Raw genomic sequence first — 22,906 nt, 5'->3', positions numbered from 1 at the left:
GCATAATGATGGATGATAAGATCTGGGACGGATAGATAGTGATCGTCCAAGGTAACTTGGGCTGCTTAATCCTCCATGCATGTGTTTTGTTTCCCTAAATTAGAAATTCAGTAAAGAAGAAGGAACTCTCAAGTAATTTGTTTTTCTTTAACAGAGATGGTCGCAACATTACAACAAGCATTGTTTTTGAAGTGGAAGCTTCAGGCTTGGAGTTTGAATAGCATTATTAACATGCTAATATTTGACAAATGTGTCCCTCATAATCGGACGTCGATACAAGATCACCATTTGGTTAGTACAAAGACTAACAAACCTTGGTACGAAACAAAAAAGAAAAAAGAGCAATCGTCTAAGCTTCATAAACTTTGCACTCCTCATCAGCTGGGTTTGTCTTGCAGAAATCCTCCAACGGGTCTCCACTTCCTGCTGCAGCCACTCCTGGCCACTTGCTGGCTACAAGATGTGCTAAATCAACGACCCTTTGGCTGAAAACAGAAATCATATCATTATAGTTAGGATACTCTTGCTAGTTTATAAAGGATCCAAGTGTTGATGTAAATTCTGTTCAAGGCAAGCTGGATATAGGATTGTATGCTTAATATTTAACTTCATGATGCCAAATGAGAATTATGGTTAGTGTCAAGTTAGTTCAGGATTCTGACCTGTATCCCCATTCATTGTCATACCAGGCGACAACCTTGATCATATCATCTCCCATGACCATGGTCAATGAAGAGTCAATGGTTGAAGAAACATCAGAGCATCGGAAGTCAACAGACACAAGAGGAACATCACACACATCCAATACACCCTTCAATGGTCCCTCAGCCGCCTTTCTGAAGGCTCCATTGACATCTTCTGCGGTAATGCCCTTCTTCTCAACATTCACAACAAGGTCAACAACTGAGACATTAGGGGTTGGGACACGGAGTGCAATGCCATTGAGCTTGCCCTTGAGCTGAGGCAGCACAAGAGATACAGCTTTGGCTGCACCAGTGCTTGTTGGGACTATGTTCAATGCTGCAGCCCTGGCTCTCCTCAAGTCACGGTGTGAAGCATCCAAGAGCCTCTGGTTAGTACAAAAAATTAATCTTTCATTAGTTTCAATGTCAAACTAAGTAGGTTATGACACTATATCAGCAGAGCACTGAATTCTTAACGGTTACCTGATCTCCAGTGTAGGAGTGAGTTGTTGTCATTGTTCCCTTGACAATGCCTGCCAAAATAATCACACAATTACTCAAGTTTCCCTCATATGCATCTAGATTTTTAACACTGATTATGAATGAATTCATACCGAATTCCTCATCCATGACTTTCACAAAGGGAGCCAGACAATTTGTGGTGCAAGAAGCATTGCTGCAAACAGTAGAATTTTATTAACTTACAATTTATCATATGCAGTCAAATGAATAATCAAGAATAATAGGGGTACTTGCTTTTTTGTACGCAGAATTATCTAAAATACCAACCTTATAATGTTGGCAACCTCATGGTCGTAGTCCTTTTCGTTAACACCAACAACATAGGTTGGGATATCGGCACCTTTGGCTGGAGCAGTGATGATAACTTTCTTGGCACCAGCTTGAATATGTTTCCCAGCACCAGGGCCATCCACAAAAACTCCGGTTCCCTGCATAATTCAGTTCAACAATATGATTATCTTATAAAGATTTGCCACAAAACTGACAAGTCCACTTCAGAAGGGAGAGAATTGAGAGCACAGCTTACCTCAATAACAATGTCTATTCCGAGCTCAGCCCATGGAAGCTTAAGAGGGTCTCTGTTGGAAACAACCTTAATGGGCTTGCCATCAACACTGATGGTCTCGTTGTCCACAATTTTCACGTCTGCTTTGAAAGTTCCAAGCATTGAATCATATTTCAACAAGTGGGAAGCCTGTTTGTTGCGCAAGATTCATAGTTGATTTCTCAATTAATTAATGGAAGTTAATTCTCCAAAATTTAGACAATTAAGATATATACACTAGTTTGCTTACGTTCTTGACACCACCGCTGTCATTGACAACAATTACATCAAGGGGAGAGTCTTTGCGACCATGCCAGCATCGCAGGAAGTTCCTGCCAATGCGTCCAAATCCGTTGATAGCCACCTTTAATTTGGCCACAGTTTCTGCCCTAACAGGAGTTGACACTGCAGCCTAATTTTAGAGAAAACATCCAGTACAAAATTAATATAGTATATGATACGCTGGAGATACATAAAGCAATCAAACTAGTCAAGCTGTAGCCTCATATTATCAGCATGTCACCTTTACAGGAGAGATTTCAAGTTCAAATTTCCCTCCCGAAGCTATCACACTATCAAGAAGATATAATCATGCACAATTATACAACTGCAATGAAGAATTTTCAGGTGGTACTACCCATTGTTAAAGCAAAATATAAGTACGAGGCATGTTCTAATGATCATTGAAAGGAATGTTAAGAAAGCTAGCAGGCATAGTTTAGCAAACCTTGGGAGCAAGTTGGGAAGCCACCACATCAAAGAAGGATCCCTCACTAGCGTTCTTGGCATAGGTTACACATGAACTGGCTCGAAGCCCAGAAAACTCAGCCACTTCTAGCCTCTGCATATCCAAATATATTCAAAATATCACATAGAAGAAAGCAACATAGAGCACTTGCTAGGGTGCACTGTGCATGTAAAGCATATATAGATAGATAGATAGATAGATAGATAGAGAGAGAGAGATAGAGAGAGAGAGAGAGAGAGAGAGAGAGAGAGAGAGAGAGAGAGAGAGAGAGAGAGAGAGAGAGAGAGAGAGAGAGAGAGAAACCTTTGAGGAGCTTTGAGTAGGGAAAGAGCGGTTGATCTTGGAGGGAAGTCTTGTGGTGGCAGGGATTCTTGAAGAGGCAAGAGCTGCGTGGGTAGCCATGGCTGCAACTAAAGCTAAAGAGAGCCACTTCTTGGCTCTATATAGTTCAACTCGTTTTATCAGTTATTCTCATTTTACAATTCCTTGATATTTTTCCTTTTTTTTTTTTTGTGAAATTATGGCTTCAACTTAGTTGAAAGAACGAGTGGTGAGAATGGTGCATGAGGATGTATGGGATAAGATGATAATTGAGCTTGTAATGTGAGAGTCTCGACCACAGATTGTGCACCCTTTTGTATTTTCTTGGCTGCTCTCTTCACAGTTGTAAAATCAGACCCTTTAATTGCAAAGGCATTAAACCCGTCATGTGATTCATTCAGTCCAAAACTTGGGTTATAAGTTAGTTAAAACTATATCCTTTCGATATTTAAAATAAAAAGTTAAAATGACTTGGTTTTAAAAAATAATAATTAAAGACCGATTCATCAAGGTTTAAAAATATTAAACACGTCATATAATCTGGTTTCAAAACTGGTTTCGAGTCAAATAAATCCTGAATCGACCCAGACTGGGTTTAATACAACTGCTTGATAGCCACTAATTTGCTGAGTGAGAAATGGTGTGTACCTCGTGGGCCACATGATGAGTAGAAATGGCCCACATTCAGGCTTCCATCCAGTGGATCTTTCCTGGGAATTTTTCTGGCTAACAGGGAAAGTCACTCTGCACGGTGGAAAACACTGGAAAATATAAAATATCTATGTGGATTCAGGTCAGAAAGGAAGAACACCTGCATGGACGTCTCAAATAGGGATTCCTATTTAGGAGTTTTCTGAGGCAGGAATAGTTTATGCAATATCTTCAGAAAAAAGGAAACAAATCATTTGTGACTTGATGTAGCAGTCATTAGTAGCATAGAGACCCGGTCTTCGGAGAGTAAACAGCTCAAATCATTTAGTATTATGGGAGACCTGCCTAGCAAAAATGGCAACGCCAGTCCTTGACAGGGGGAGAGGACTGAAGAAGGCACCGCAGAGTGCAGATTATTTTCCCCTGCTTCATATGCTGTCAAGCAATCCATATGTTGGTAGCTTGATCACTCCACAAATTTAGCAACATGACTGCCTCACAGTCTGAAATCAAATCCTGCAGGTTTCATATCATACAAAGAGTGCCCAGATTTTTCTAAGTGCTGGATATAACCTCCCCGAAGAACATGTTAACTATCAAGCATTTTTGAAAAAAATAAAATCCCAGGACATGAGGAATTTGGCTCAAGGATTGGGCTATAGAATCCAGTGTGAACCCGCAGCACAACTATAGTGAAAAAAAACAGCTCCTCATATAAGGAAATCAAAATAGCTGGAATGTTACTGTTTACTGTATATAACTCGAGTACAATACTTGATCAGTGCGATCTAACTGAACCGATCATGCAAAATTACATGTACCCACACCAGGCGCCATCACAGTGGAACTGTTCATAAAAAAGAGGAGAACAAAGAAAGATCAGTTCAACTGCTATTAATTATCAGTATGGAAATTACTGGTAGTGGAGACCAGGTAGACTGCCGCGGAGACAGAGGTAGCTCATATGGCGGCTTCAATGTCATCAGAATGCACACTTGCTGCATTTGGGGCATCTTCTGATCGGAGTTGAGAGGAAACATCATCAATGGCTGAGTTGAGTTGTTCAATCTTCTCAGATAATATTTTCCGTGTTTTCTGGAAATCAAGAAAATACAAAAACTGTCTGTCATTATGCTGATCATAAAATCTCAGGCACGCAGCGCACTCAGCGTGATGGTTCCAAGGAATCAATTACGCATTGTATGTCAAACCAGAGACAAAAGCAAAAAAAATCGAACTCCTATGGAATCTAATCTTCTTAACTATTTTGGGACAATGATCAACAAATGCTATGACATGGCAGCAATCAGCTGAAAAGTAAATTTTCCCGGACAATGATCAACAAATACTTTCATAGAGTAGCAAAGACTTGAAAGGTAAGTAGGAAGTGATCCGGATCACAGAGATCATTAATGAATAAAGAAACGGGGATAGCAAAAAGCGACATAAAAGAATCGAAAAATCACAAGGCAAGGTTGAATCTAAAAGTGTTAAATGCCAAAAATTGATTACGAACAGAGAGAATCAAGAAGTAAAGCACACCTCCAGAGCTTTTTCTTCATCATAGATGAATTTGGGCAGCTTCCTCATAAGATCCTTCCGGTCAGTGCCAGTTAATGCCTTGCTGATCTATACAGAAGCATAAGAAACAAGATTTACTAGCAAAATGACTTGTAAAATTCTCTTCAACTATGCGATAAGAAGCACACACCGCTTAGTTGAAAGAGAAAAGAAAAATAAGGAAAAAATTAACAAGACCTGAGGAGCATATACACATCCAAGAGCACCAACTATAAGTCCTCCCAAAACAAAGCCACCAACAAAAATGCTTGCATTGCTTGGCCTTCTTCCTCCATCACTGTGAAAACACAGGCAAACAAGCAATTCTCAGCTAAATTTACAGTAATTCTTCTATTTTCATCAAAGCAATTGTACGGTACCTATAAGCAGCGTTAGCAGCAGCTTGGACTGTGAGTGAGCTTCTGGTTATGGAGTTAGTTATTCGCAGTTTTCCCGGACCACCACTCAAGGCGCGTTTGTCCAACGGCTTTATTGAAGAAGAAGAAGAAGACAACGCTAACAGAAATAAATAAATAATATAATCAATATTTTCATTTACAAATTCTGTGTGCCAAACAAAGGAAACCATGGGAATATCTAGCTACCTCGAACAAACCTAATTACACAGAAAATTGAATAGAAGTAAGCGAAAAATGAAGACTACAAACCTGGAGATAGGTGGAGTCCTTGAGGATTTCTGGTTAGAATTAAAGGATTCCAAAGAACAGCAGTAGCAGCAGCCATTGTTGTTGATGTTTCTCTTGACTCCAAAAGAAGAAGATGATGACGAAGAAATTGAAGTGCAGGAGCAGGTGATGGTTTGATTTTGACTCCGCTCGATGATATCTAAGCTGCTTCTTCGTTTATCACGACGACTCCCGTGATTTGTAGCTAGAGGAGCTACGTTTTAACACCAGCCAATATGATGATGGTGGTGGTGATGGCCTTGCGCTTACCACACCGTTGGATTGTTCATGGTATTTGGAAAATTGAAATGCCGTTTTTTCTTAAGCTTAGTATCGTTTTAAGTTCCGCGATGACGTGGCGTCTGGCTTGGGATCCGGAGATAAGTATTTTTTTTTGGTAGTAAATTAGCTTGTCAAAATTAGTTAGTTAATTAATTAATTAATTAATTCATGTAGTATCACATATAATTAAGTAATAATAACAATAATTATCAATAGATAAAATCATCAACTCCTATACTAACATTACAGGATATCCTAATATTACTATTATGCAGATCCTCAATGTTATATAACTTTTTTTTACTAATAATTAATAAATTTAAAATAAATAACTGATTAGTGTATAAAGTCAGTTTAAGATAAATAATGAAGTAAAACTATAATGAAGTATTTTAAAATATTTTAAAAATATTTTATTATTATTTGTGTGTGTGTGCATATAATAAATAAAGCCTTTAGCAATTTCATTTTATACTTAAAGCCTTTTTGTTTTGTGGATATAATTTTTATTTTATAAAACATAATTGACAATATATATCTAATTTATTTTTAAGTTTTTTTTAGTTAAGCAGAGACTTTAAACCATTATTCAAGTGTCATTTAGCTCAAGTAAACTTTGTTGGCATATCATGTAAATTAAAACTAATTTTATTACATTTATATGTTTTATTATTTCCTGTATATTTATCAAAATTATTATTATCTAAATAATTATTAATGTCATTACTAGTATCAATATCAATATTATAAATATTAGTGCTATTATTAGTACCAACATCAATATTATTAACAATATTTAACTCAAAATTCTTTAAATATTCTAGTTTTTTTATCTATTTAAATCATTAAATTATGCTTTTTAATGAGTGAATCTCTAGATTTTGTCATTAATTTATATCTATTCTACCACACTTCCCATACATATCAACTAGTGAAGTCAATGTAAAAATGATAAAAAAGTTGAGATAATTTTAAATTTTCAAGTAATTATTATAAATAATTTTAAAAAATTTATAAATAAAATTCACACTTTAAAATTAGTATTCAAGAAAACTAAAAACACTAAGTGATTTAAAACGAAAAACAATAGTTATTATTAAATAAAAAGGTAATTGTTAATAATATACAACGGGTAACAAATTGTAGGACACTGTAGACAACATTTATGTGTGGGATCATACAATCATAGTTTCTGAATATGTAATTAACCCAATAAGATACTCTCAATCTGATAAATTAGGTCCTCAACTCGTACAAATTTAGGTGCCAATAATTCTTTAAATTAATTTTTAAATTTTTTTATATTATTTTAATTTCTTAATGTTAAAAATATTTTTTTAATATTATTATAATATATTTCTAAACAAAAAGTATTTTAAAAATTAACTACTACTATAATACCAAAAACTATCTACATGCTTCAAAACAAAGGTAATTAACAACATTTTGTTTTAAAAAAACAAGGCAGAAATGTTTCACATGAAATTTTTTTAAAAAAGTAAAATCATGATTTTAATTGATTTTACTCCATTTCCATTTGATTTTATTAGTATTCAAGTTTTTAAAATATTTTTTTATAATAAATACATGTTAACTCTTAAAATTATATTATATGATTTTATAAGTTAATTTGTGATTTTAAGAAAAAGACTTGGACTGGGAACTAATTGATAATATCTGATACATTGAGTACCAATTGAGCAAAAAAAATCCTCAACTGGCCTAATTGTTAACTAGTGTATAATTAAGTTGGAGGCATGTACGAGGTTGTCCTTGTCTTATCCCTTTTTCCTCCACGTTTCATCCTCCCACACACACACACACACACACACACAACATAAATCCTATGTTGAGAAACACACAAGCACAGAGCAAGAAGGCACCGACTCGATAATCCATATGCTGAAAACGATTAAAATCACAAAAAAGGCATGGATATTTGTTTTAATTAGTGGGTTGGTTTGATGATCACTATATATTATAACCCAATTATAATATTATTTTCTAGTTTATTTTATGCAATACTTTCTTTATTAAGCAAATATTTAATGATATTTGCCTTGTAAATACACCTACGAGAAAGGTTTTCAACCTTACTCTCTGACTTACCCGGCTCATATCAAGGATTGACGGAACTCTAAATGACCAGCTAATATTTTCTGCAGCTTCATGCAATAAAAACAGAGGGGGTACTATATGACAAGTTTTATTACACAAATTAACTACACGTTATTGTTGGGAAATTTTAAGATAAATTCACAGCCATTGCCTTCCAATATCTACCTCATTGGTCTTCAGGTTCCATAAAATTTGCCTCAGAATTATTGCAAGCTTCCCTATTCTCACTTGTTAGCAAGTGTCTGAATCAAGAGTAAAACATTTATAGCACCATGGCAGCTGGATCTTACGGAGACAAGACCCTGCAGAACACACCTACATGGGCTGTGGCGGCAGTTTGTGCAGTGTTTGTGTTCATATCTGTTCTAATAGATCATTCCATTCATTCGTTAGGAAAGGTGGGTTATTCTTGATTTGACTTAAGAATCCATGCATAACTCTAAATTAGCTTGTGTAATGATGCACATTGCAGTGGTTCCAAAAACGTCAAAAGAAGGCCATGAGTGAAGCTTTGGAGAAGATTAAAGCTGGTAAGTCTTTTTAATCACTACGTACAGCAGAGGAACAACATTTTTGAAGAAATTTTTGGTGACAAGTGTTTAGATGCATCCCATTATTATTAAACAAGTGCTTCTTTAGTTAGATTTGATGAATCTATTATTTTCATCGCAGAGCTAATGCTGCTAGGCTTCATATCCTTGCTGCTTACTGTGGGTACAAGGGCTATCTTGAAGATATGCATCCCTGAAAAATATGAAAAAATTATGCTTCCCTGCAAAAATGCCTACGGCCTGGACAAGTATGAAGATAAAAGTGGTGGTGAAGGTGGTGACGGGGGAGATAATAAGAGGAAGCTACTTTCATTTTCCGGAAATGTAGCAATACACCGAGTTTTGGCAGCAGCTGGTGGTGATGGTGGCGACTATTGCTCCAAGGTAATCAACAAATTAAACCAACTTCTTTCAATTGATAAGGATTAATCAACATGGTAGAGTTGGGAATCTGATAAATCCTTTTTCTCTTGATGTGTTTATAGGGTAAAGTGTCTTTGATTTCGCAAACAGGAGTGCACCAATTGCACATATTTCTATTTGTTCTTGCCATTTTTCATGTTCTGTACAGTGTCATTACTATGGCGCTAGGGCAAGCAAAAGTAAGTTCCAATTCCATAACAAGCTCCCCATGCAAGTTTTTTTTTTTTTTTTTGTAAACGCTATACAGCTTAATTGAGCTTAAAACCCTATAGCAAGCCATGCATCTAGAATTCATGCTAGACGAGCCTGATGATCCGTTTACTGGGTTTGTTCATCAGATGAAGAAATGGAAGGCTTGGGAATTAGAGACTTCGTCCCTAGAGTACCAAGTTTCAAACGGTAATTCTTATTTTCTTTTGGTAAATAGTTTCAATTTTGTTAGGCATTGAGAAAAATACACATAAGTTATTTTTAAAACATGCATTATCGATAAGTTATATGTTAAAAGAAGCTGTGTTGTGTTCATCATGAATATCCAGAATTTTATATTTAAAAATATATTGATTTATTTTCAAATTAATTTTTATACCAATATATTAGATATATTATTTAATTAATCCATATTTTTAAATACACGAGTTTTAAAATATTTTATATCTAGCATGATAGTTAGCCGATTACTATTAAATAATATTTAATTGCCCGTTTTGTCACAACATTAATCAAACTTATTAAATTTAATCTGAAATATAACTCGATTTAAGACCTAAATTATATACAAGTGTGATAGATAAGTTCAATTAATTTGGGTTAACTAAAATAATATTATTTTAATTTTTTTTGAAAAGTTAAACTTTTAAAAATATCAAACTATATATTTTAATTGCATGATTAATTCTCATCTATTTCTTTTTAAAAGAATCAATCACAATGTCGGGTAAGATTTAATAACACTATCCGCGACCAATTGTGAATATTTTATAGATTTTGCTGCCAACTCATTTTAGATTTCACTAGCTTTGTTGAATAATTTTCAGACTCAGCAAGATTTAGATTAGTTCATCAGACCTCCTTTGTAAAGCGTCACTCTGGCATCGCCACAGCACCAGGGATCAAATGGGTTGTAAGCTTATCACATTCCTTTCCTTGATAAATTATTCTTTAGTCCCTTTTACTCTTTTTTTTTAAAAAAAATAATAATTTCCCAAGTGGTCCAAGTTGAATTATGTGTGCCGTTAGTAAATTATTCTTTAGTCCCTTTTTTTATTGAGATTATAGCTTAGCCCTTCATGTTTGAAAACTTATAATTTAGTCTCTTCAGTACTTTTGATAGCAATTATCTTCTCACAAAACATCTTCTGTTTTTCCTTAATCCAAAATGTATCAATTGATGATTTAAGAGAAACATACATAATAATTAGATTTTAGTGAGATACCGATCGACTTTTTAAAAGGTGTTGGATGAACTTCAGTCAAGGGATTGAATCATAGGTTTTAAGACATGGAGGACCAAGTTATAACCGTGTTTAGACTTAAGGACTAAAGAATAGTTTACTCTAATTTGTCCATTGAACTAAAATATCTAGACCTTGAATTTACGCTTTAATGGGGGTGGTCCATAGTCATCACGATGTTATTTATATGGCAGGTTGCATTATTTAGGCTATTCACTGGTTCAGTGACAAAGGTGGATTACATGGCTATTAGACATGGGTTTATAAACGTGAGCCGTCAACTTCGTCTTGATTAGGGTTTTGATGGCTGGTGTTTCTAGCCCACCTTTGCACCAGTAGACTAATAAATGGTATTGCAGGCACATTTTGCTCCAAATAGCAAATTTGATTTCCACAAGTACATCAAAAGATGCATGGAAGATGAGTTTAAGGTGGTTGTGGGCGTAAGGCACGTATCTTCCTTAGTGGATTTCTCCTTCAAGTAGTTGAGTTGTGCCATGTTTATTTTTACATTTTAAAAATATTTTTTTTTAATAATTTTTTCATTTATTTTTTTGCTATAAATTTATTTCTTTTATATTTTTAGATCATTTTGATGAACTGATATTAAAAATAATTTTTAAAAATAAAAATATTATTTTGATATATTTTTAAATAAAAAAATACTAAAAAATAACGTAACTATATTTTTAAACAGGTCTAAATTTCTGTATTGAAAAGTAAATTCGATAACCGGGGGATTCCATTCTTAATTTAAACAATGCAAGATTGAAAGTTATTGATGTCCATTATTCAGTGGATCAATATATAAGTATTCCGATTAAAATAAGTTTGATTTTTTTAAAAAAATAATGTTATTTTAACTAATTCTTTTAAATGATTTTGACATGTTGCTTGCCTGAAGGAAAAAATTAAAAAAATATTTTCGTATAATATTTTTATATTTAACAAAATTCCCTACAACAGAATTCCAAATATAGGGTTACAACTTTTTGGTGCGAATAAGTTTTGGTCTCAACTCTCAATACTGACAATCAATTTGATATGATTTTACAGCTTGCCACTCTGGATTTTTGCCATACTCTTTTTGCTGCTAAATGTCTACAGTAAACCTCCTTTTTTCTCTCAATTGATATCTTTGTGATTGTGATGATAATGATTGAACATAACTTGACTCATTGATGGTGCAGAATGGTACACATTCACCTGGTTGGCAGTTGTGCCTCTTGTTGTAAGACAAACACATTGATATTGTTCAATAAATCCTATACCAGCTAGGAAAACATAAACCTTGTATTTGTCTTCTTGACATGTCCCCAATGTGCAGATACTTCTCTCTGTGGGCGCTAAACTTGAACTTGTTATCATGGAAATGGCTCAAGAAGCCCAAGACAGAAGTCATGTCGTTAGAGGAGGTCCAGTGGTTGAGCCTAATAACAAATACTTCTGGTTTAATCGACCCCATTGGATTCTCCTCTTAATACATTACACTCTTTTCCAGGTATATAGATATATATTTATACCCTCATTCCTCATCAGGTTCTAAACTTGAAAATTGCTGAAGTTTCATCAGAAACAATATAATCACTATATTAAACCTGGCTTGTCCTGCGTATCAGACCGTAGATTCGGTTGATCCATATACCTGATAAAAAACCAATTAATTAACCTTTTAAAATAACTTTTTTAATGATCCAAGTTAATCGGTTCAATATGCGACCTGAGTTTTACACGAGTCGACTCCCATATTAGTTTTAATAATTAAAAATATAGATTTACTAGACTAATTAATCAAGATGTACGGATTATTTACCAAACTAATGCTTCTGATCCATTTGTACAGAACGCATTTGAAATGGCATTTTTCTTGTGGACATGGGTAAGGACTAGCTACTAGTAATCTTGTTGGGTTCTTAATTTCCTAAAAATTCACCTTAATTTCATGTGAGAAGCCGGCCTTCTAAGGAGTCAATGTTGTTGGTGTAACATGTGATGGCAGTATGAATTCGGGATCAAATCTTGTTTCCATGAAGACTTGGCAGTGATTTTGACAAGGGTTTTCCTCGGATTGATCCTTCAGTTCGTGTGTAGCTATATAACCTTCCCTCTCTATTCATTGGTAACACAAGTGAGTAAATCTTCAAGTTTTCCGATTAAAATTAAGAACCCTCGCTTCTTGGCTAATTCGAATGCTTACCATCCATTTTTTAACAGATGGGTTCTCACATGAAGAAAGGAATATTTGAGGAACAAACAGAAAAAGCACTTAGAAAATGGAAAATGGCAGCACAGCTAAGAAATAGATCAAGAAGAACAGGAGGTGATGAAGCTGCAGGTGGTTCTAGTCTAGGGTGCATGAGCTCTGAAATGACACCAAGCCAAGGTGCATCACCTGTGCATTTGCTTCACAAGTACAGGCCAAGTCAACCGGATGTTGAAAGTGTCATTAGTTCGGCATTGTCTTACCCATCGGATACTGAACTCTCGGAGCACGATGGCTCCACTCATGATAAGCACGAGTCAAGAAAACAAGACCATCAAGAGCCAACTCGTGAAGCTGCCATTTCTTTGTAAAGGCTTGATGCATGCTTGGCCCTTTTCCCTTTATGAACCTCGTAATGCTTGGCCCTTTATTATTATTGTTATCTATCTAGCTAGTCTGAATATATATATATATATATATATATATATATTCACTCCAGAAAAATTAATTATAGGTGTGAAAAATTGCACCAAAAAAATATATCGATGATCAAGATGAATAGAAGATCATAAATAAATAAAAATAGCTTAACGTGACTTGCCAATTTGATGGGGAAAAAAACAAGGTATTGATTGAATTAAATATCAAAGGGATCACAAAACAAAAACCGCGAAAAAGAGAGGTATTGATTCAATTAATTATCAAAGGGATCACAAAACAAAAACCGCATCGCTTTATTTAATTTAACTCATCAAATTAATACTCAAGTCAATGAGTGTCCGAATTACTAATTAAATCAGATCGGATTTTGTAATTATTTTCCTCTCTATCTTCTTCTAAAAACATAGAGAACAAGAAAGGAAAGCTTTATTAATTTTTGGGAAGCATGCATGGGAGCTTTCGAGAATTAAGATCGATGAAGAATGAAATACCACTGCTATATTTTCAAGGGGGTTAAATTAACATTTGAAAATTGAAATCTTAGTTCTGATTTTTAAATTAACTTTTTTTAATATTTTAAATTAATTTGGATATATGATATCAAAAATATTTTTTAAAAATAATATTATTTTAATATATGTACAAATAAAAATTATTTTTAAAAAAATAAATCTCTATGGTATACCTAGGCTAAACATATACTCAGGTCAAAATGCTAATTTAATTTATTTATACACTCTCATCTGACACACTATCATCTTACATAATTACAAGATGCTCTCCATTTCTATAGGTTTGGGGTTGATTCATAATTCTAGCATTATTTGGGGATTGAAAAATAAAACTGTGACGATATGAAGAAAAATCTAACGTTGTGCACACCTCCTAGTTGTTGATTATTTTAATTATATGAATTGTCTAATATACACATTTTGTTTTTTACTAACTTGGTTCTTATTTTAATAGGAAGATTATTTATGCAAAAGATAGTGGAAGTTACTCTAAGTTCAAGCTTCATCAAAATCTCATTATCAAATAAAAAAGAAAAAAAAATACATAATGAATTAAGTTCTAGTTGGTGTTATTGTCATGAAGAATGATAAACATCAAGACTAATATATTTATTAGGGAAGGCAAGCAGGGAAAAACTCTGTAGATTTGGCAAAAGAAAAAAGGAAGAAGAAGAATATTAATGGAAGTTTGGTAAACAGATAAATAAGAGCATGTTCTTGCAAATTATGGATTCTCAATGATCCAAGCTGCAAAAAACAAAATATAGTTGCAGTATTTATTAAAAAAAGAATCGTTGCAAAAACGGTGTTGGAAAATAAAAATAAATAAAAACACATTTTCAAAAGAAAAAAGGAAGAAGAAGAATATTAATGGAAGTTTGGTAAACAGATAAATAAGAGCATGTTCTTGCAAATTATGGATTCTCAATTATCCAAACTGCAAAAAACAAAATACAGTTGCAGTATTTGTTAAAAAAAGAATCGTTGCAAAAAACGGTGTTAGAAAATAAAAATAAATAAAAACACATTTTCATACTCAAAGTGTAGTCGAATTCAGTCCTTTACTTTGAAAGAAATCCTCCTCCGCCTCCTCCTTCAAGTGTTTCTGTCTCCACAAAACCTAATAAAGCTCTAATTTTTATTCACCATTTTGAAACCCATTTTTACTTCACTAAACCACAGTAGAACATAAAAGAAATGCAACAGTTTTGAAAATGATTCTCTGATTTTTTTACATATAGATTTACATAATGTGTTTAGTCACAGCTATTGAAAATGGTGGGCTTAGATTGTAGGCGGTTTTGACCGGCAAATGTGAATTGGGTTTTTGAAATAATGGCCAGGCGTCATGGATGGCAATTCCCTGTTCATACTTTTCAAGTATACTTCTTTCCTTCTTTCCTTATACATTTTTTCAGCTTTTTTGGTTTTTTTTTTAAGTTATAGTTGTAGGGATTTTGGTTTTTAAGTTAGTTAAGTCAATTTATATCTGTTTCTAATTATGGACTGATGGATTTTATTTTATTTTTTGCTTTTCCCCATTAAATAACTGTGGTTGAATGATTTTGCTTTGACATGACAGAAACCTAAGAAAGATTTGTATCTATTTCTACTTTGGGGTGGTGTCCAAGTTTGAGTGTAACGTTTCGTTAATGATGGCTTGGTTTATGAGATAAATTGGCATTTAAAATTTTGATTTTGAGACAGATCGTCGTTGTTATTGGGCTTAATTTAGTTGACATCGCGTGATGTGACCTTGGTATAACGTAATTTGCGTAATCTGTTTCCACTTATGATCCATGTTGCCCATTTTATAAGAAAAGCAAAGTGAATCTAGTCGAGGAGGGACCTACTTGAGTTGTTGTGATAACAAAACAAAGTCAAATGTCGCTAGTTGAAGTTCTTATGAGTTGAATGTACATGGTGATTAGTAGTATTTTGCAAACTGTTGATGGTATGGACAGGGTATTCATGCTTGTGTTCGGTTATATGAGTTTTAAGATCTTTGGTTCTGTATCCTGGGGAGATTTGTGAATAAATTGGATGGAGTCATGCATTGCTGTTTTCTTCAAAGATTAATGTACTGATGTTGAACTTTTCATGGTGCACAGATTGTGGCTGTAACAGTTTTCTTCCTGCTTTCTGTTGCATTCTATTCCTTTTTTGCTCCCTTCCTTGGGAAGGACATCTATGAATATGTGGCTATTGGCGTTTATTCTGTCTCGGTGAGCATGATTACTCCCTATCCTGTTTTCTTTGATAATTGATTTGAATTTTTGTTTTGGGCTTCTGTCACCTTATTGCTTTTGCCCTCTTTTCTGGTTAATTCTCAGGCGCTCTCTGTATTTATTCTTTATGTACGTTGCACTGCAATTGATCCGGCTGATCCTGGAATTCTGCTAGAAGCTGATGAGGCAGCAGGCCATAAATCAGAAAATGACACGTATCTGCATGGTTTGTCTACTTACCATTTAGTTGTCTCACTAGAAAATCTATGAATTGCAAATTTAGATCGGAGTACACCATTTGATTGGTAATGTATAACAAGGTTAACGAAACATTGAAGCAGTAGCATGTGCCTCTTGGACCATGAGAATGGAAACTTGATTTAGCATTCTGAAATTTATCCAGGAATGCTTATTATCATGCTATTGTGTCTAAAGTCTAACCTGAAAGTTCCTTCAGTCTTTTTGGCTTCTCTGAATTTGTCTTGGTCAATGACAGATGCAGGTGAGCGATTGCTCGGCCTTTCTATTGAAAGGAACAAATTGTACATTGTGGAGTTATAAGCATTTTTGTTAACGTTTTTATTTTTTAAAACAAAATCATAAAATCTTCATGGTCATAAGGAAATTCTGCTGAAGAACCTAGCAAGACAAGGTTAAAAAATGGAGGAAAATCCAATAAATACGGTTCAAGTTGGTGTTCAAGACTTGGAGGTTTCTTTTGCTGTTTTCTTGTGAAACAAGATTGCCGAAAAGATGAAGATATTCCACAGCAAGAATCTGGAGAGGAAGCTTTGTTCTGTACACTTTGCAATACTGAGGTACATGGTTATTCCATGAGGTTTTATTTTGATTGCCTGAGATAGTGATCCCTTTTATTTAGAAATTCCCAGCCTTCAGAAAACAGGTTTGCCCACAAACTATGCACAAATAAAAATTAGAAGGAAGAGGGAAAATACAGGGGAAAAGAAGAAGGAAATATGTCAAACAGTCAAGTCACAATAGCTGGTTGAGTTAGTTGCTCATAGTTGAAGAATTATTAGGTTAACGCCAGGGAAGGGTAACATTTTGTGGGAGTGTGTGTATTCCTTTGCCCTCCACAATTTATTTTTTTTCCAGTAAAGCTTCCAGTATCATGGTGCTGATTTTTTATTTCTAGGTACGCAAATTCAGCAAACATTGCAGAAGTTGTGACAAATGCGTTGATGGATTTGATCATCACTGCCAGGTGAGTTTTGGATGCTCATCCTTGTCCTTTCATATCCTTTTTTCTTTTGCAGTACCGGCTGATGAAATATCTGTTCCATGCTGCAGTGGTTGAACAATTGTGTAGGGAAGAAAAATTATATCACATTTTTTTGTATGCTAGCATCCTAACATTTTTCCCTTATGCCAACAAGCCTTGTCTGGGTAAAATTTCAGATATTATTTGTGATTCTTTGTTTCGTTATTTTTCTTGCACCGCAATTTACTTGTATTAGATATGTTCCCCAGATTCAAACAAAATACATTTCTCATATTCATCTACCTTTGTGCATTGCTATCAGCTTATTGTTGAATTCGGAGTTGGTGTTGCTGTCCTTGTTCGATGCTTTGTGGATAGAAAGGGTATGGATCATCAAATAATGGAGAAACTTGGCATTGGATTCTCGCGCCCTCCCTTTGCGATGGTTGTGGTATGTTTCCCAATTTCTTTGTTGATAGATATAAGATTTTATAAAACAAATTTAATTGCCACTTTTTTTTTTTGGGAAAATTGAGTTATGTATTTTCCATTGTTTTGCTTGTGTTCTGTAAATATATGTATGATTTGGAATTTCTTAGGGGTTGAAATGGAGGATGCTATGGCTTTCACCTGATAAAGTTTCTCGTTGTGGATGCTTTTCTTTTATATTCTATGATGTTAACTTGATAATGGATACAGGCCCTGTGCACATTCGTATCTTTGCTTGCCACTGTGCCTCTGGGGGAGCTATTTTTTTTCCATTTGATTCTGATTCGAAAGGTGTGTTCATAACAGCCTTGCCTCCTCTCTTCCATGTTTGCCTCTATGTAAAATGCAATTAGTGAAATACTTTATTGCTGCAGGGTATCACAACATACGAGTAGAATTGCTGCAGGGTATCACAACATACGAGTATGTAGTTGCCATGAGAATTCAGAGTGAACCACCTGGACCATCTGTTGATGGAGGAGAGCAGCAAAGCTTGCCAACTTCGCCAACCAGTTCTGCTGTTACTACAGTGAGCGGAAGAAGTTCTATAGGAATGAGTTTGCAATATAAAGGTTCTTGGTGTACCCCTCCAAGAATCTTCATGGACCATCAGGTACCACATCTGTCCGAATCAAGTTATCAAGAAAAGTTCGTGTGGCCTATGTTAGAAATAATAGTTTAATGGTTCCTGGTTCTCATAAGTACCACATGAAACTATGACTAAGAAAATTGTCCCTGAAAAGGTAAATTTCAACTGCAATTATTATTCCTTGCTTATTGTCCCATCAACAAGGAACTTAGACATAATGAAGGTAGAATTTGTTTACTTTTGGCTATAATTTGCTATGTGCATTGCATGTAGTAATTACATCCTTTGCTATTTTGGATTCTCTTTCCTTGACTCTTTAACAACATGGGTTGGAATTTGATTAGTTTTGGGTCTTTAACAAGCAGGATGAAATTATTCCACATTCGGAGCCAGGACGCCTGCCATCTACAGTTGATCCAGATACAGTTCAGGAAGCTGACAGCGCCAAAAAGTTACCACAGCGTCCAGTTCGAATCAGTGCATGGAAACTTGCGAAATTGGATTCCAGTGAGGCTTTTAAAGCAGCGGCAAAGGCTAGAGCATCATCATCTGTTCTACGACCCATAGGTTCTCGATATAACCTTTATGATGCTGATAAGTTATCCAGTAGCAATGTTAGTGGAAGGAGCAGTCCGATCAGTTCTGATCAAGGATTTCAAAATAGAAACGATAGAGCAGTGGGGACAGGGCCATCTCCTTCCAGGACTAACTCATATCCAGCCAGCAATGCTAGTAATGCTAGCAATGCTAGCAGGGATGACATTGAGTCATGCCGTCAGAGTCGTGGCAACTTCAGCAGTGCTAATGTCTCCAACCCTGCCACATCGCCACTACAACGGCAAACTTCAAACAGAGACCACTTCAACCCCATTTATCAGACATCAACAGATCAACCTCCTTGGACAGAAAGACAAATTGAACTAAATGGAAATCCTCTTCGAGAGAATGCGGCCCAAATTCCTATGAGAAGAAACTTAGGAGTAGCTGAGAATACGAGAACAGCAGTTATTTGGTATCCAGAAGCTGGACGCTTTGTCTCTTCTTCAAGAGGTGCTGGTTCTTCGTCTCAGGTTCGAGGAACAGAGCTTTTGTACAAAGATCAATCTATATTTTTTGGAGGCCCTCTTGTCAACGAGCTGCTAAGCAGAGGGACAAGAACTGGTACTGAACTGGCTCCGAGCCAGGATAGAGGATCTACCTCAAGTCACTATCAGCAAGGCAGGTCACAGAGGGGTGACCAACTTCATGTGTTTGTTCCAAGCGATTCTCAACAAAACCAGTATTCATCTAGGTCTCCTGAGAGCACTAAAATGAGGGAATAGTGATTTGTTTTTGCCGATGCATAGAGTGGGGTTCTGTACATTAAACTTTCCCTTTTTTTCATTCTAGAGCATTTTTTTTACCACTTTCCAGTGCTATGCAAGTGAGGTTCTAGCCTAGCGGTGAGAAGGGTTTGTCCCCTTTCTCCGTATCTGGATTCGAACCTCAGCATGTACGCTTGTCATCCCCGCGGTGTCTTACCTGTTTACTGGGCTTGCAGAATGTTCAGTGGACCGTGGGGATTAGTCGTGGTGCGCGTAAGCTGGCCCGGACACCCCACATAAATAAAAAAAAAAAAAAGATGCATCCGCTCTTGCTAACCTCCATAATTAATGCAATCGCCAAAGAACATGCGGTTTACATCAACATTAATGGCTTATAACTTGTGTAGACTTGATAGTTATTGATAATGGTATTCACAAGTTTGTTTTTTGTTTTTTTTTTTTTGAATCAATGGGTGGTTAAAGGTCAAGCACCGCTCCTGCTGTGGATGTAAAGGGCCCAGGTCAAGGCGGCGGGCTAAGTCCACCTATGCCGGGCTTCATTTTCCAAAACGCAAAAAGCAGGAGAAAAGAGACCAAAAACAGAAAAATCGCCGTTGCCGGGGATCGAACCCGGGTCACCCGCGTGACAGGCGGGAATACTTACCACTATAATACAAAGAACTTGTTGACGTCTTGGCGCCTCATATAATCTAATAAAGCTAATAAAACACGTTCATCAATTCACCTATTAATTTTAATCGCTTGGCCAATACCTGATTGTGTAATAAGGCTAATAAAACACGTTCATCAATTCATTTTAATCGCTTGGCCAATACCTGATTGAGAACTTCTAGTTAGAGAATTCTCCTTACCTAAGATATCTTATATGATTGAAATAGTCATCACCTTGTCTGTATCCACATAGAAATTGGAAGAGGAAAGCTTCCAAAATAGCCAGAATCAAGCTTAGAACACCACAAGTAATTGACTTTCATACCCAAAAGAAGGCTTAGCCTCCATGCAACTGCTCCACATGAATTAGCTCAGGAATTCAATGGTTGGAAACCAGCAAAAGAGAGACACTGCACAAACATACCAGCCGGCCTCACAGACAATCAAAACATTTGTAGCATGCTGCGCTCTCCTTCTCAACTAGTGCCACTTGAAGGAGACACACATAAAACAATCGAGGAAACTTTCTTCTTTGAATCTCATCTTTAGCATATCCAAGAAAGAAGCACAGTTAAATATGAAACCCTTTCATAATTTCTAAACTGGAAAATATTCGCTGGCCAGTTCTTGCTTGTAAACCCACCTCCCAGCACTCCTGATGATGTGAACCCGGCCCCCCGTCTCGTTTTCTCCTCTTGCACACATTGTTTGTTGGCATCAACGTTTGATGGATTTGACGTAAGACTTAGAGGAGTAATGCAGTTGACGGTAGCGAGGGTAGGAATGTAGACAAGATTGAGATTGTGTCTTGTTAGTGTTTCAGAACTGAATACAGAAAACAAGAAAGGAAAAGGTTTGGCTAGAAAGATATTGATAGAAACATAAAAATAATTATACCCAAGATGATATTTTATCATTTCTAAAAAGGACGGACATGAATCTGTGTAAATATCCTTAGTTTATCTAACAAGATTGTAGTTAAAAAATAATTTACATGGATATTTAATAGTTTATCATTACAAAAATGGCTAAACAAAAGATATTTTAAAAAAAAATTAAAGACTAGAGTTTATACATATTTAGATCTATTAACTCAAGATAAAAAAAAAATCTTAAATCAACTATACTTAAATCAAAATAAAAAATTTTGCTATTTAAATTATTTTTAAAATAATAAATCTTATTATTGTTAAGAACGAATCATTTGTTTTTGAAATTTTATCGCTTCTTGCTTATACAATTAAAATATATGCAACATATTTTTAAATATTCCAACAATATCATCTTGATTTTATTCTAAATTAAGAGTTTAAAAATATAAATCTTAAGTATTTTTTAGCAATATGAACTCAAGCTGTAGATTTAAAAGAAAAACTAAAATATGAAATAAGAATAAAACATTAAAATATAGCAAGAAAAGGTGTAAAAATATAAAAAATTTCTTGAATTCAACTCTTTTTTCATTATCTTTTACTGAATTTTAAAGGTTAAAAGTTAAATAATTAATTCAAATGATTATCAACTTTTAATTAGTCACCATAAATTAAAAATTAAATCTAAAAAAACTAAAAATAATTTCCATTCATAATTTATTTAATTAAAATAAATTTCCAACCAGACATGTTCCCTCCAATCCAACCATCTATATCCTTTTTGTTTCGAGATAATCACCAAAAACTTGGCCACTTTCTTCTCCTCTAGCTTCACAGTGAACATGCGCAACTTATTCTTTCGACTGTGATTATAAGCCTTCCACCATCAAAGAAAATGGCACGAACCCTTTTCTCGACAGTACTTGATACTCACACCATGGACGTTCCAGTCTCGGACGCGTGGTGTTGAACTTAGCTTCTTCTTTCCACAATATCAGATGTTATAATATCATCGAAGTCCATGGACCACTGCAAAATTCCATTCAATTGCACTGCTCGGCTCACATTTTCTCCATGAGGTTTCCTGGCATTTGAATTTCTTCTCTATAAATTGAGAGCCAACTTGAATTCAGGCACGAGTTGATCGTGGTAATTGCTCAGAGCCTCAGACATCGAAACCGGACAGCAGATTTGGTTGGCATACGCAGAAAAAGAATGTCAGCGACAAGATCCTCACGTAGCCTCCCCATATGTCTATACACAAACATGACACGCCAAACCCTCACATTGAAAAGAAAATGAAACGAAAAGAAAGAAAACATTTTAAAAAATAAAAAATATATAAATCACAAAGATAAATTAATTTTTATTTTTTAAAAAACATAAAGGTGTTTTGTCACATTTTACCCTTAGAAAAAAAAAAAAAAAAGAGGAAAAATTAATAATGCTATCAACACTAATGGGCTTAGTGATTAAGTATGATTGGGTCAGGTATCATGCTGTGGATGTAAGAGGTCAGTGGGCCCTCCAGGCCTTATTTTCCGAATTGCAAACCCAGAGAAAAGAAGATATACAAAAATTTGATAAAAAACGCCGTTGCCGGGGATCGAACCCGGGTCACCCGCGTGACAGGCGGGAATACTCACCACTATACTACAACGACTTGATTGTTTAGCCGACGTAATTTAAATTTATTGACTCATAGTTCTATGCATAATTAATTTGAAAAAATAAACGAAAAATAAAATTTTAAGGCCTATAGTTTTCTTCCTTGAGAAAGAATATAAGTAGTCTAATAATAATAATATGTTAAGATATCTTGGTTATTATT

The 22,906-nt window shown here is 35.0% G+C and overlaps 4 protein-coding genes and 1 non-coding gene across 5 annotated transcripts; 2 read left to right on the top strand and 3 right to left on the bottom strand.

Annotated features, from left to right (window-relative positions):
- Nucleotides 1-122: 122 nt before the first annotated feature.
- On the bottom strand, nt 123-2,932 carry LOC105137219 (glyceraldehyde-3-phosphate dehydrogenase B, chloroplastic-like). The gene is made up of 9 exons (XM_011042886.1): nt 2,801-2,932; nt 2,477-2,590; nt 2,000-2,161; nt 1,732-1,899; nt 1,473-1,633; nt 1,298-1,359; nt 1,167-1,216; nt 663-1,069; nt 123-485 (listed from the first exon to the last, which is right to left on the bottom strand). The coding sequence occupies exons 1-9, from the start codon at nt 2,897-2,899 to the stop codon at nt 350-352; spliced, it is 1,359 nt and encodes a 452-aa protein (XP_011041188.1). The 5' UTR covers nt 2,900-2,932; the 3' UTR covers nt 123-349.
- A 1,225-nt stretch (nt 2,933-4,157) lies between these two features.
- LOC105137218 (uncharacterized) lies at nt 4,158-6,011 on the bottom strand. Its single transcript, XM_011042885.1, has 5 exons — nt 5,698-6,011; nt 5,410-5,545; nt 5,228-5,327; nt 5,012-5,098; nt 4,158-4,564 (listed from the first exon to the last, which is right to left on the bottom strand). Exons 1-5 carry the CDS (start codon nt 5,771-5,773, stop codon nt 4,430-4,432), a joined length of 534 nt encoding a protein of 177 aa, XP_011041187.1. The 5' UTR covers nt 5,774-6,011; the 3' UTR covers nt 4,158-4,429.
- A 2,376-nt stretch (nt 6,012-8,387) lies between these two features.
- On the top strand, nt 8,388-13,117 carry LOC105137287 (MLO protein homolog 1-like). The gene is made up of 14 exons (XM_011042987.1): nt 8,388-8,513; nt 8,588-8,645; nt 8,788-9,050; nt 9,152-9,268; nt 9,428-9,488; nt 10,127-10,212; nt 10,738-10,812; nt 10,903-10,991; nt 11,600-11,649; nt 11,734-11,774; nt 11,871-12,044; nt 12,387-12,422; nt 12,543-12,671; nt 12,758-13,117. Exons 1-14 carry the CDS (start codon nt 8,388-8,390, stop codon nt 13,115-13,117), a joined length of 1,665 nt encoding a protein of 554 aa, XP_011041289.1.
- Nucleotides 13,118-14,722: 1,605 nt separating this feature from the next.
- Nucleotides 14,723-19,632, top strand: LOC105137217 (protein S-acyltransferase 21-like). Its single transcript, XM_011042884.1, is given in 10 exon segments — nt 14,723-15,079; nt 15,811-15,924; nt 16,033-16,153; nt 16,549-16,745; nt 17,084-17,152; nt 17,239-17,334; nt 17,472-17,600; nt 17,849-17,929; nt 18,045-18,251; nt 18,593-19,632. Coding segments are annotated over 10 exon segments (2,016 nt in total). The 5' UTR covers nt 14,723-15,034; the 3' UTR covers nt 19,550-19,632.
- A 3,034-nt stretch (nt 19,633-22,666) lies between these two features.
- On the bottom strand, nt 22,667-22,738 carry TRNAD-GUC (transfer RNA aspartic acid (anticodon GUC)). Its single transcript has one exon. It is a non-coding gene; the product is annotated as a tRNA-Asp (tRNA).
- Between the last annotated feature and the right edge of the window lie 168 nt (nt 22,739-22,906).

This window comes from Populus euphratica, unplaced genomic scaffold, assembly GCF_000495115.2.
Source record: "Populus euphratica unplaced genomic scaffold, PopEup_1.0 scaffold65.1, whole genome shotgun sequence".
Classification (NCBI taxonomy): domain Eukaryota; kingdom Viridiplantae; phylum Streptophyta; class Magnoliopsida; order Malpighiales; family Salicaceae; genus Populus; species Populus euphratica.
The sequence above is the reverse complement of the archived record's forward strand: the minus strand, read 5'-3'. Positions and strand labels throughout refer to the sequence as shown.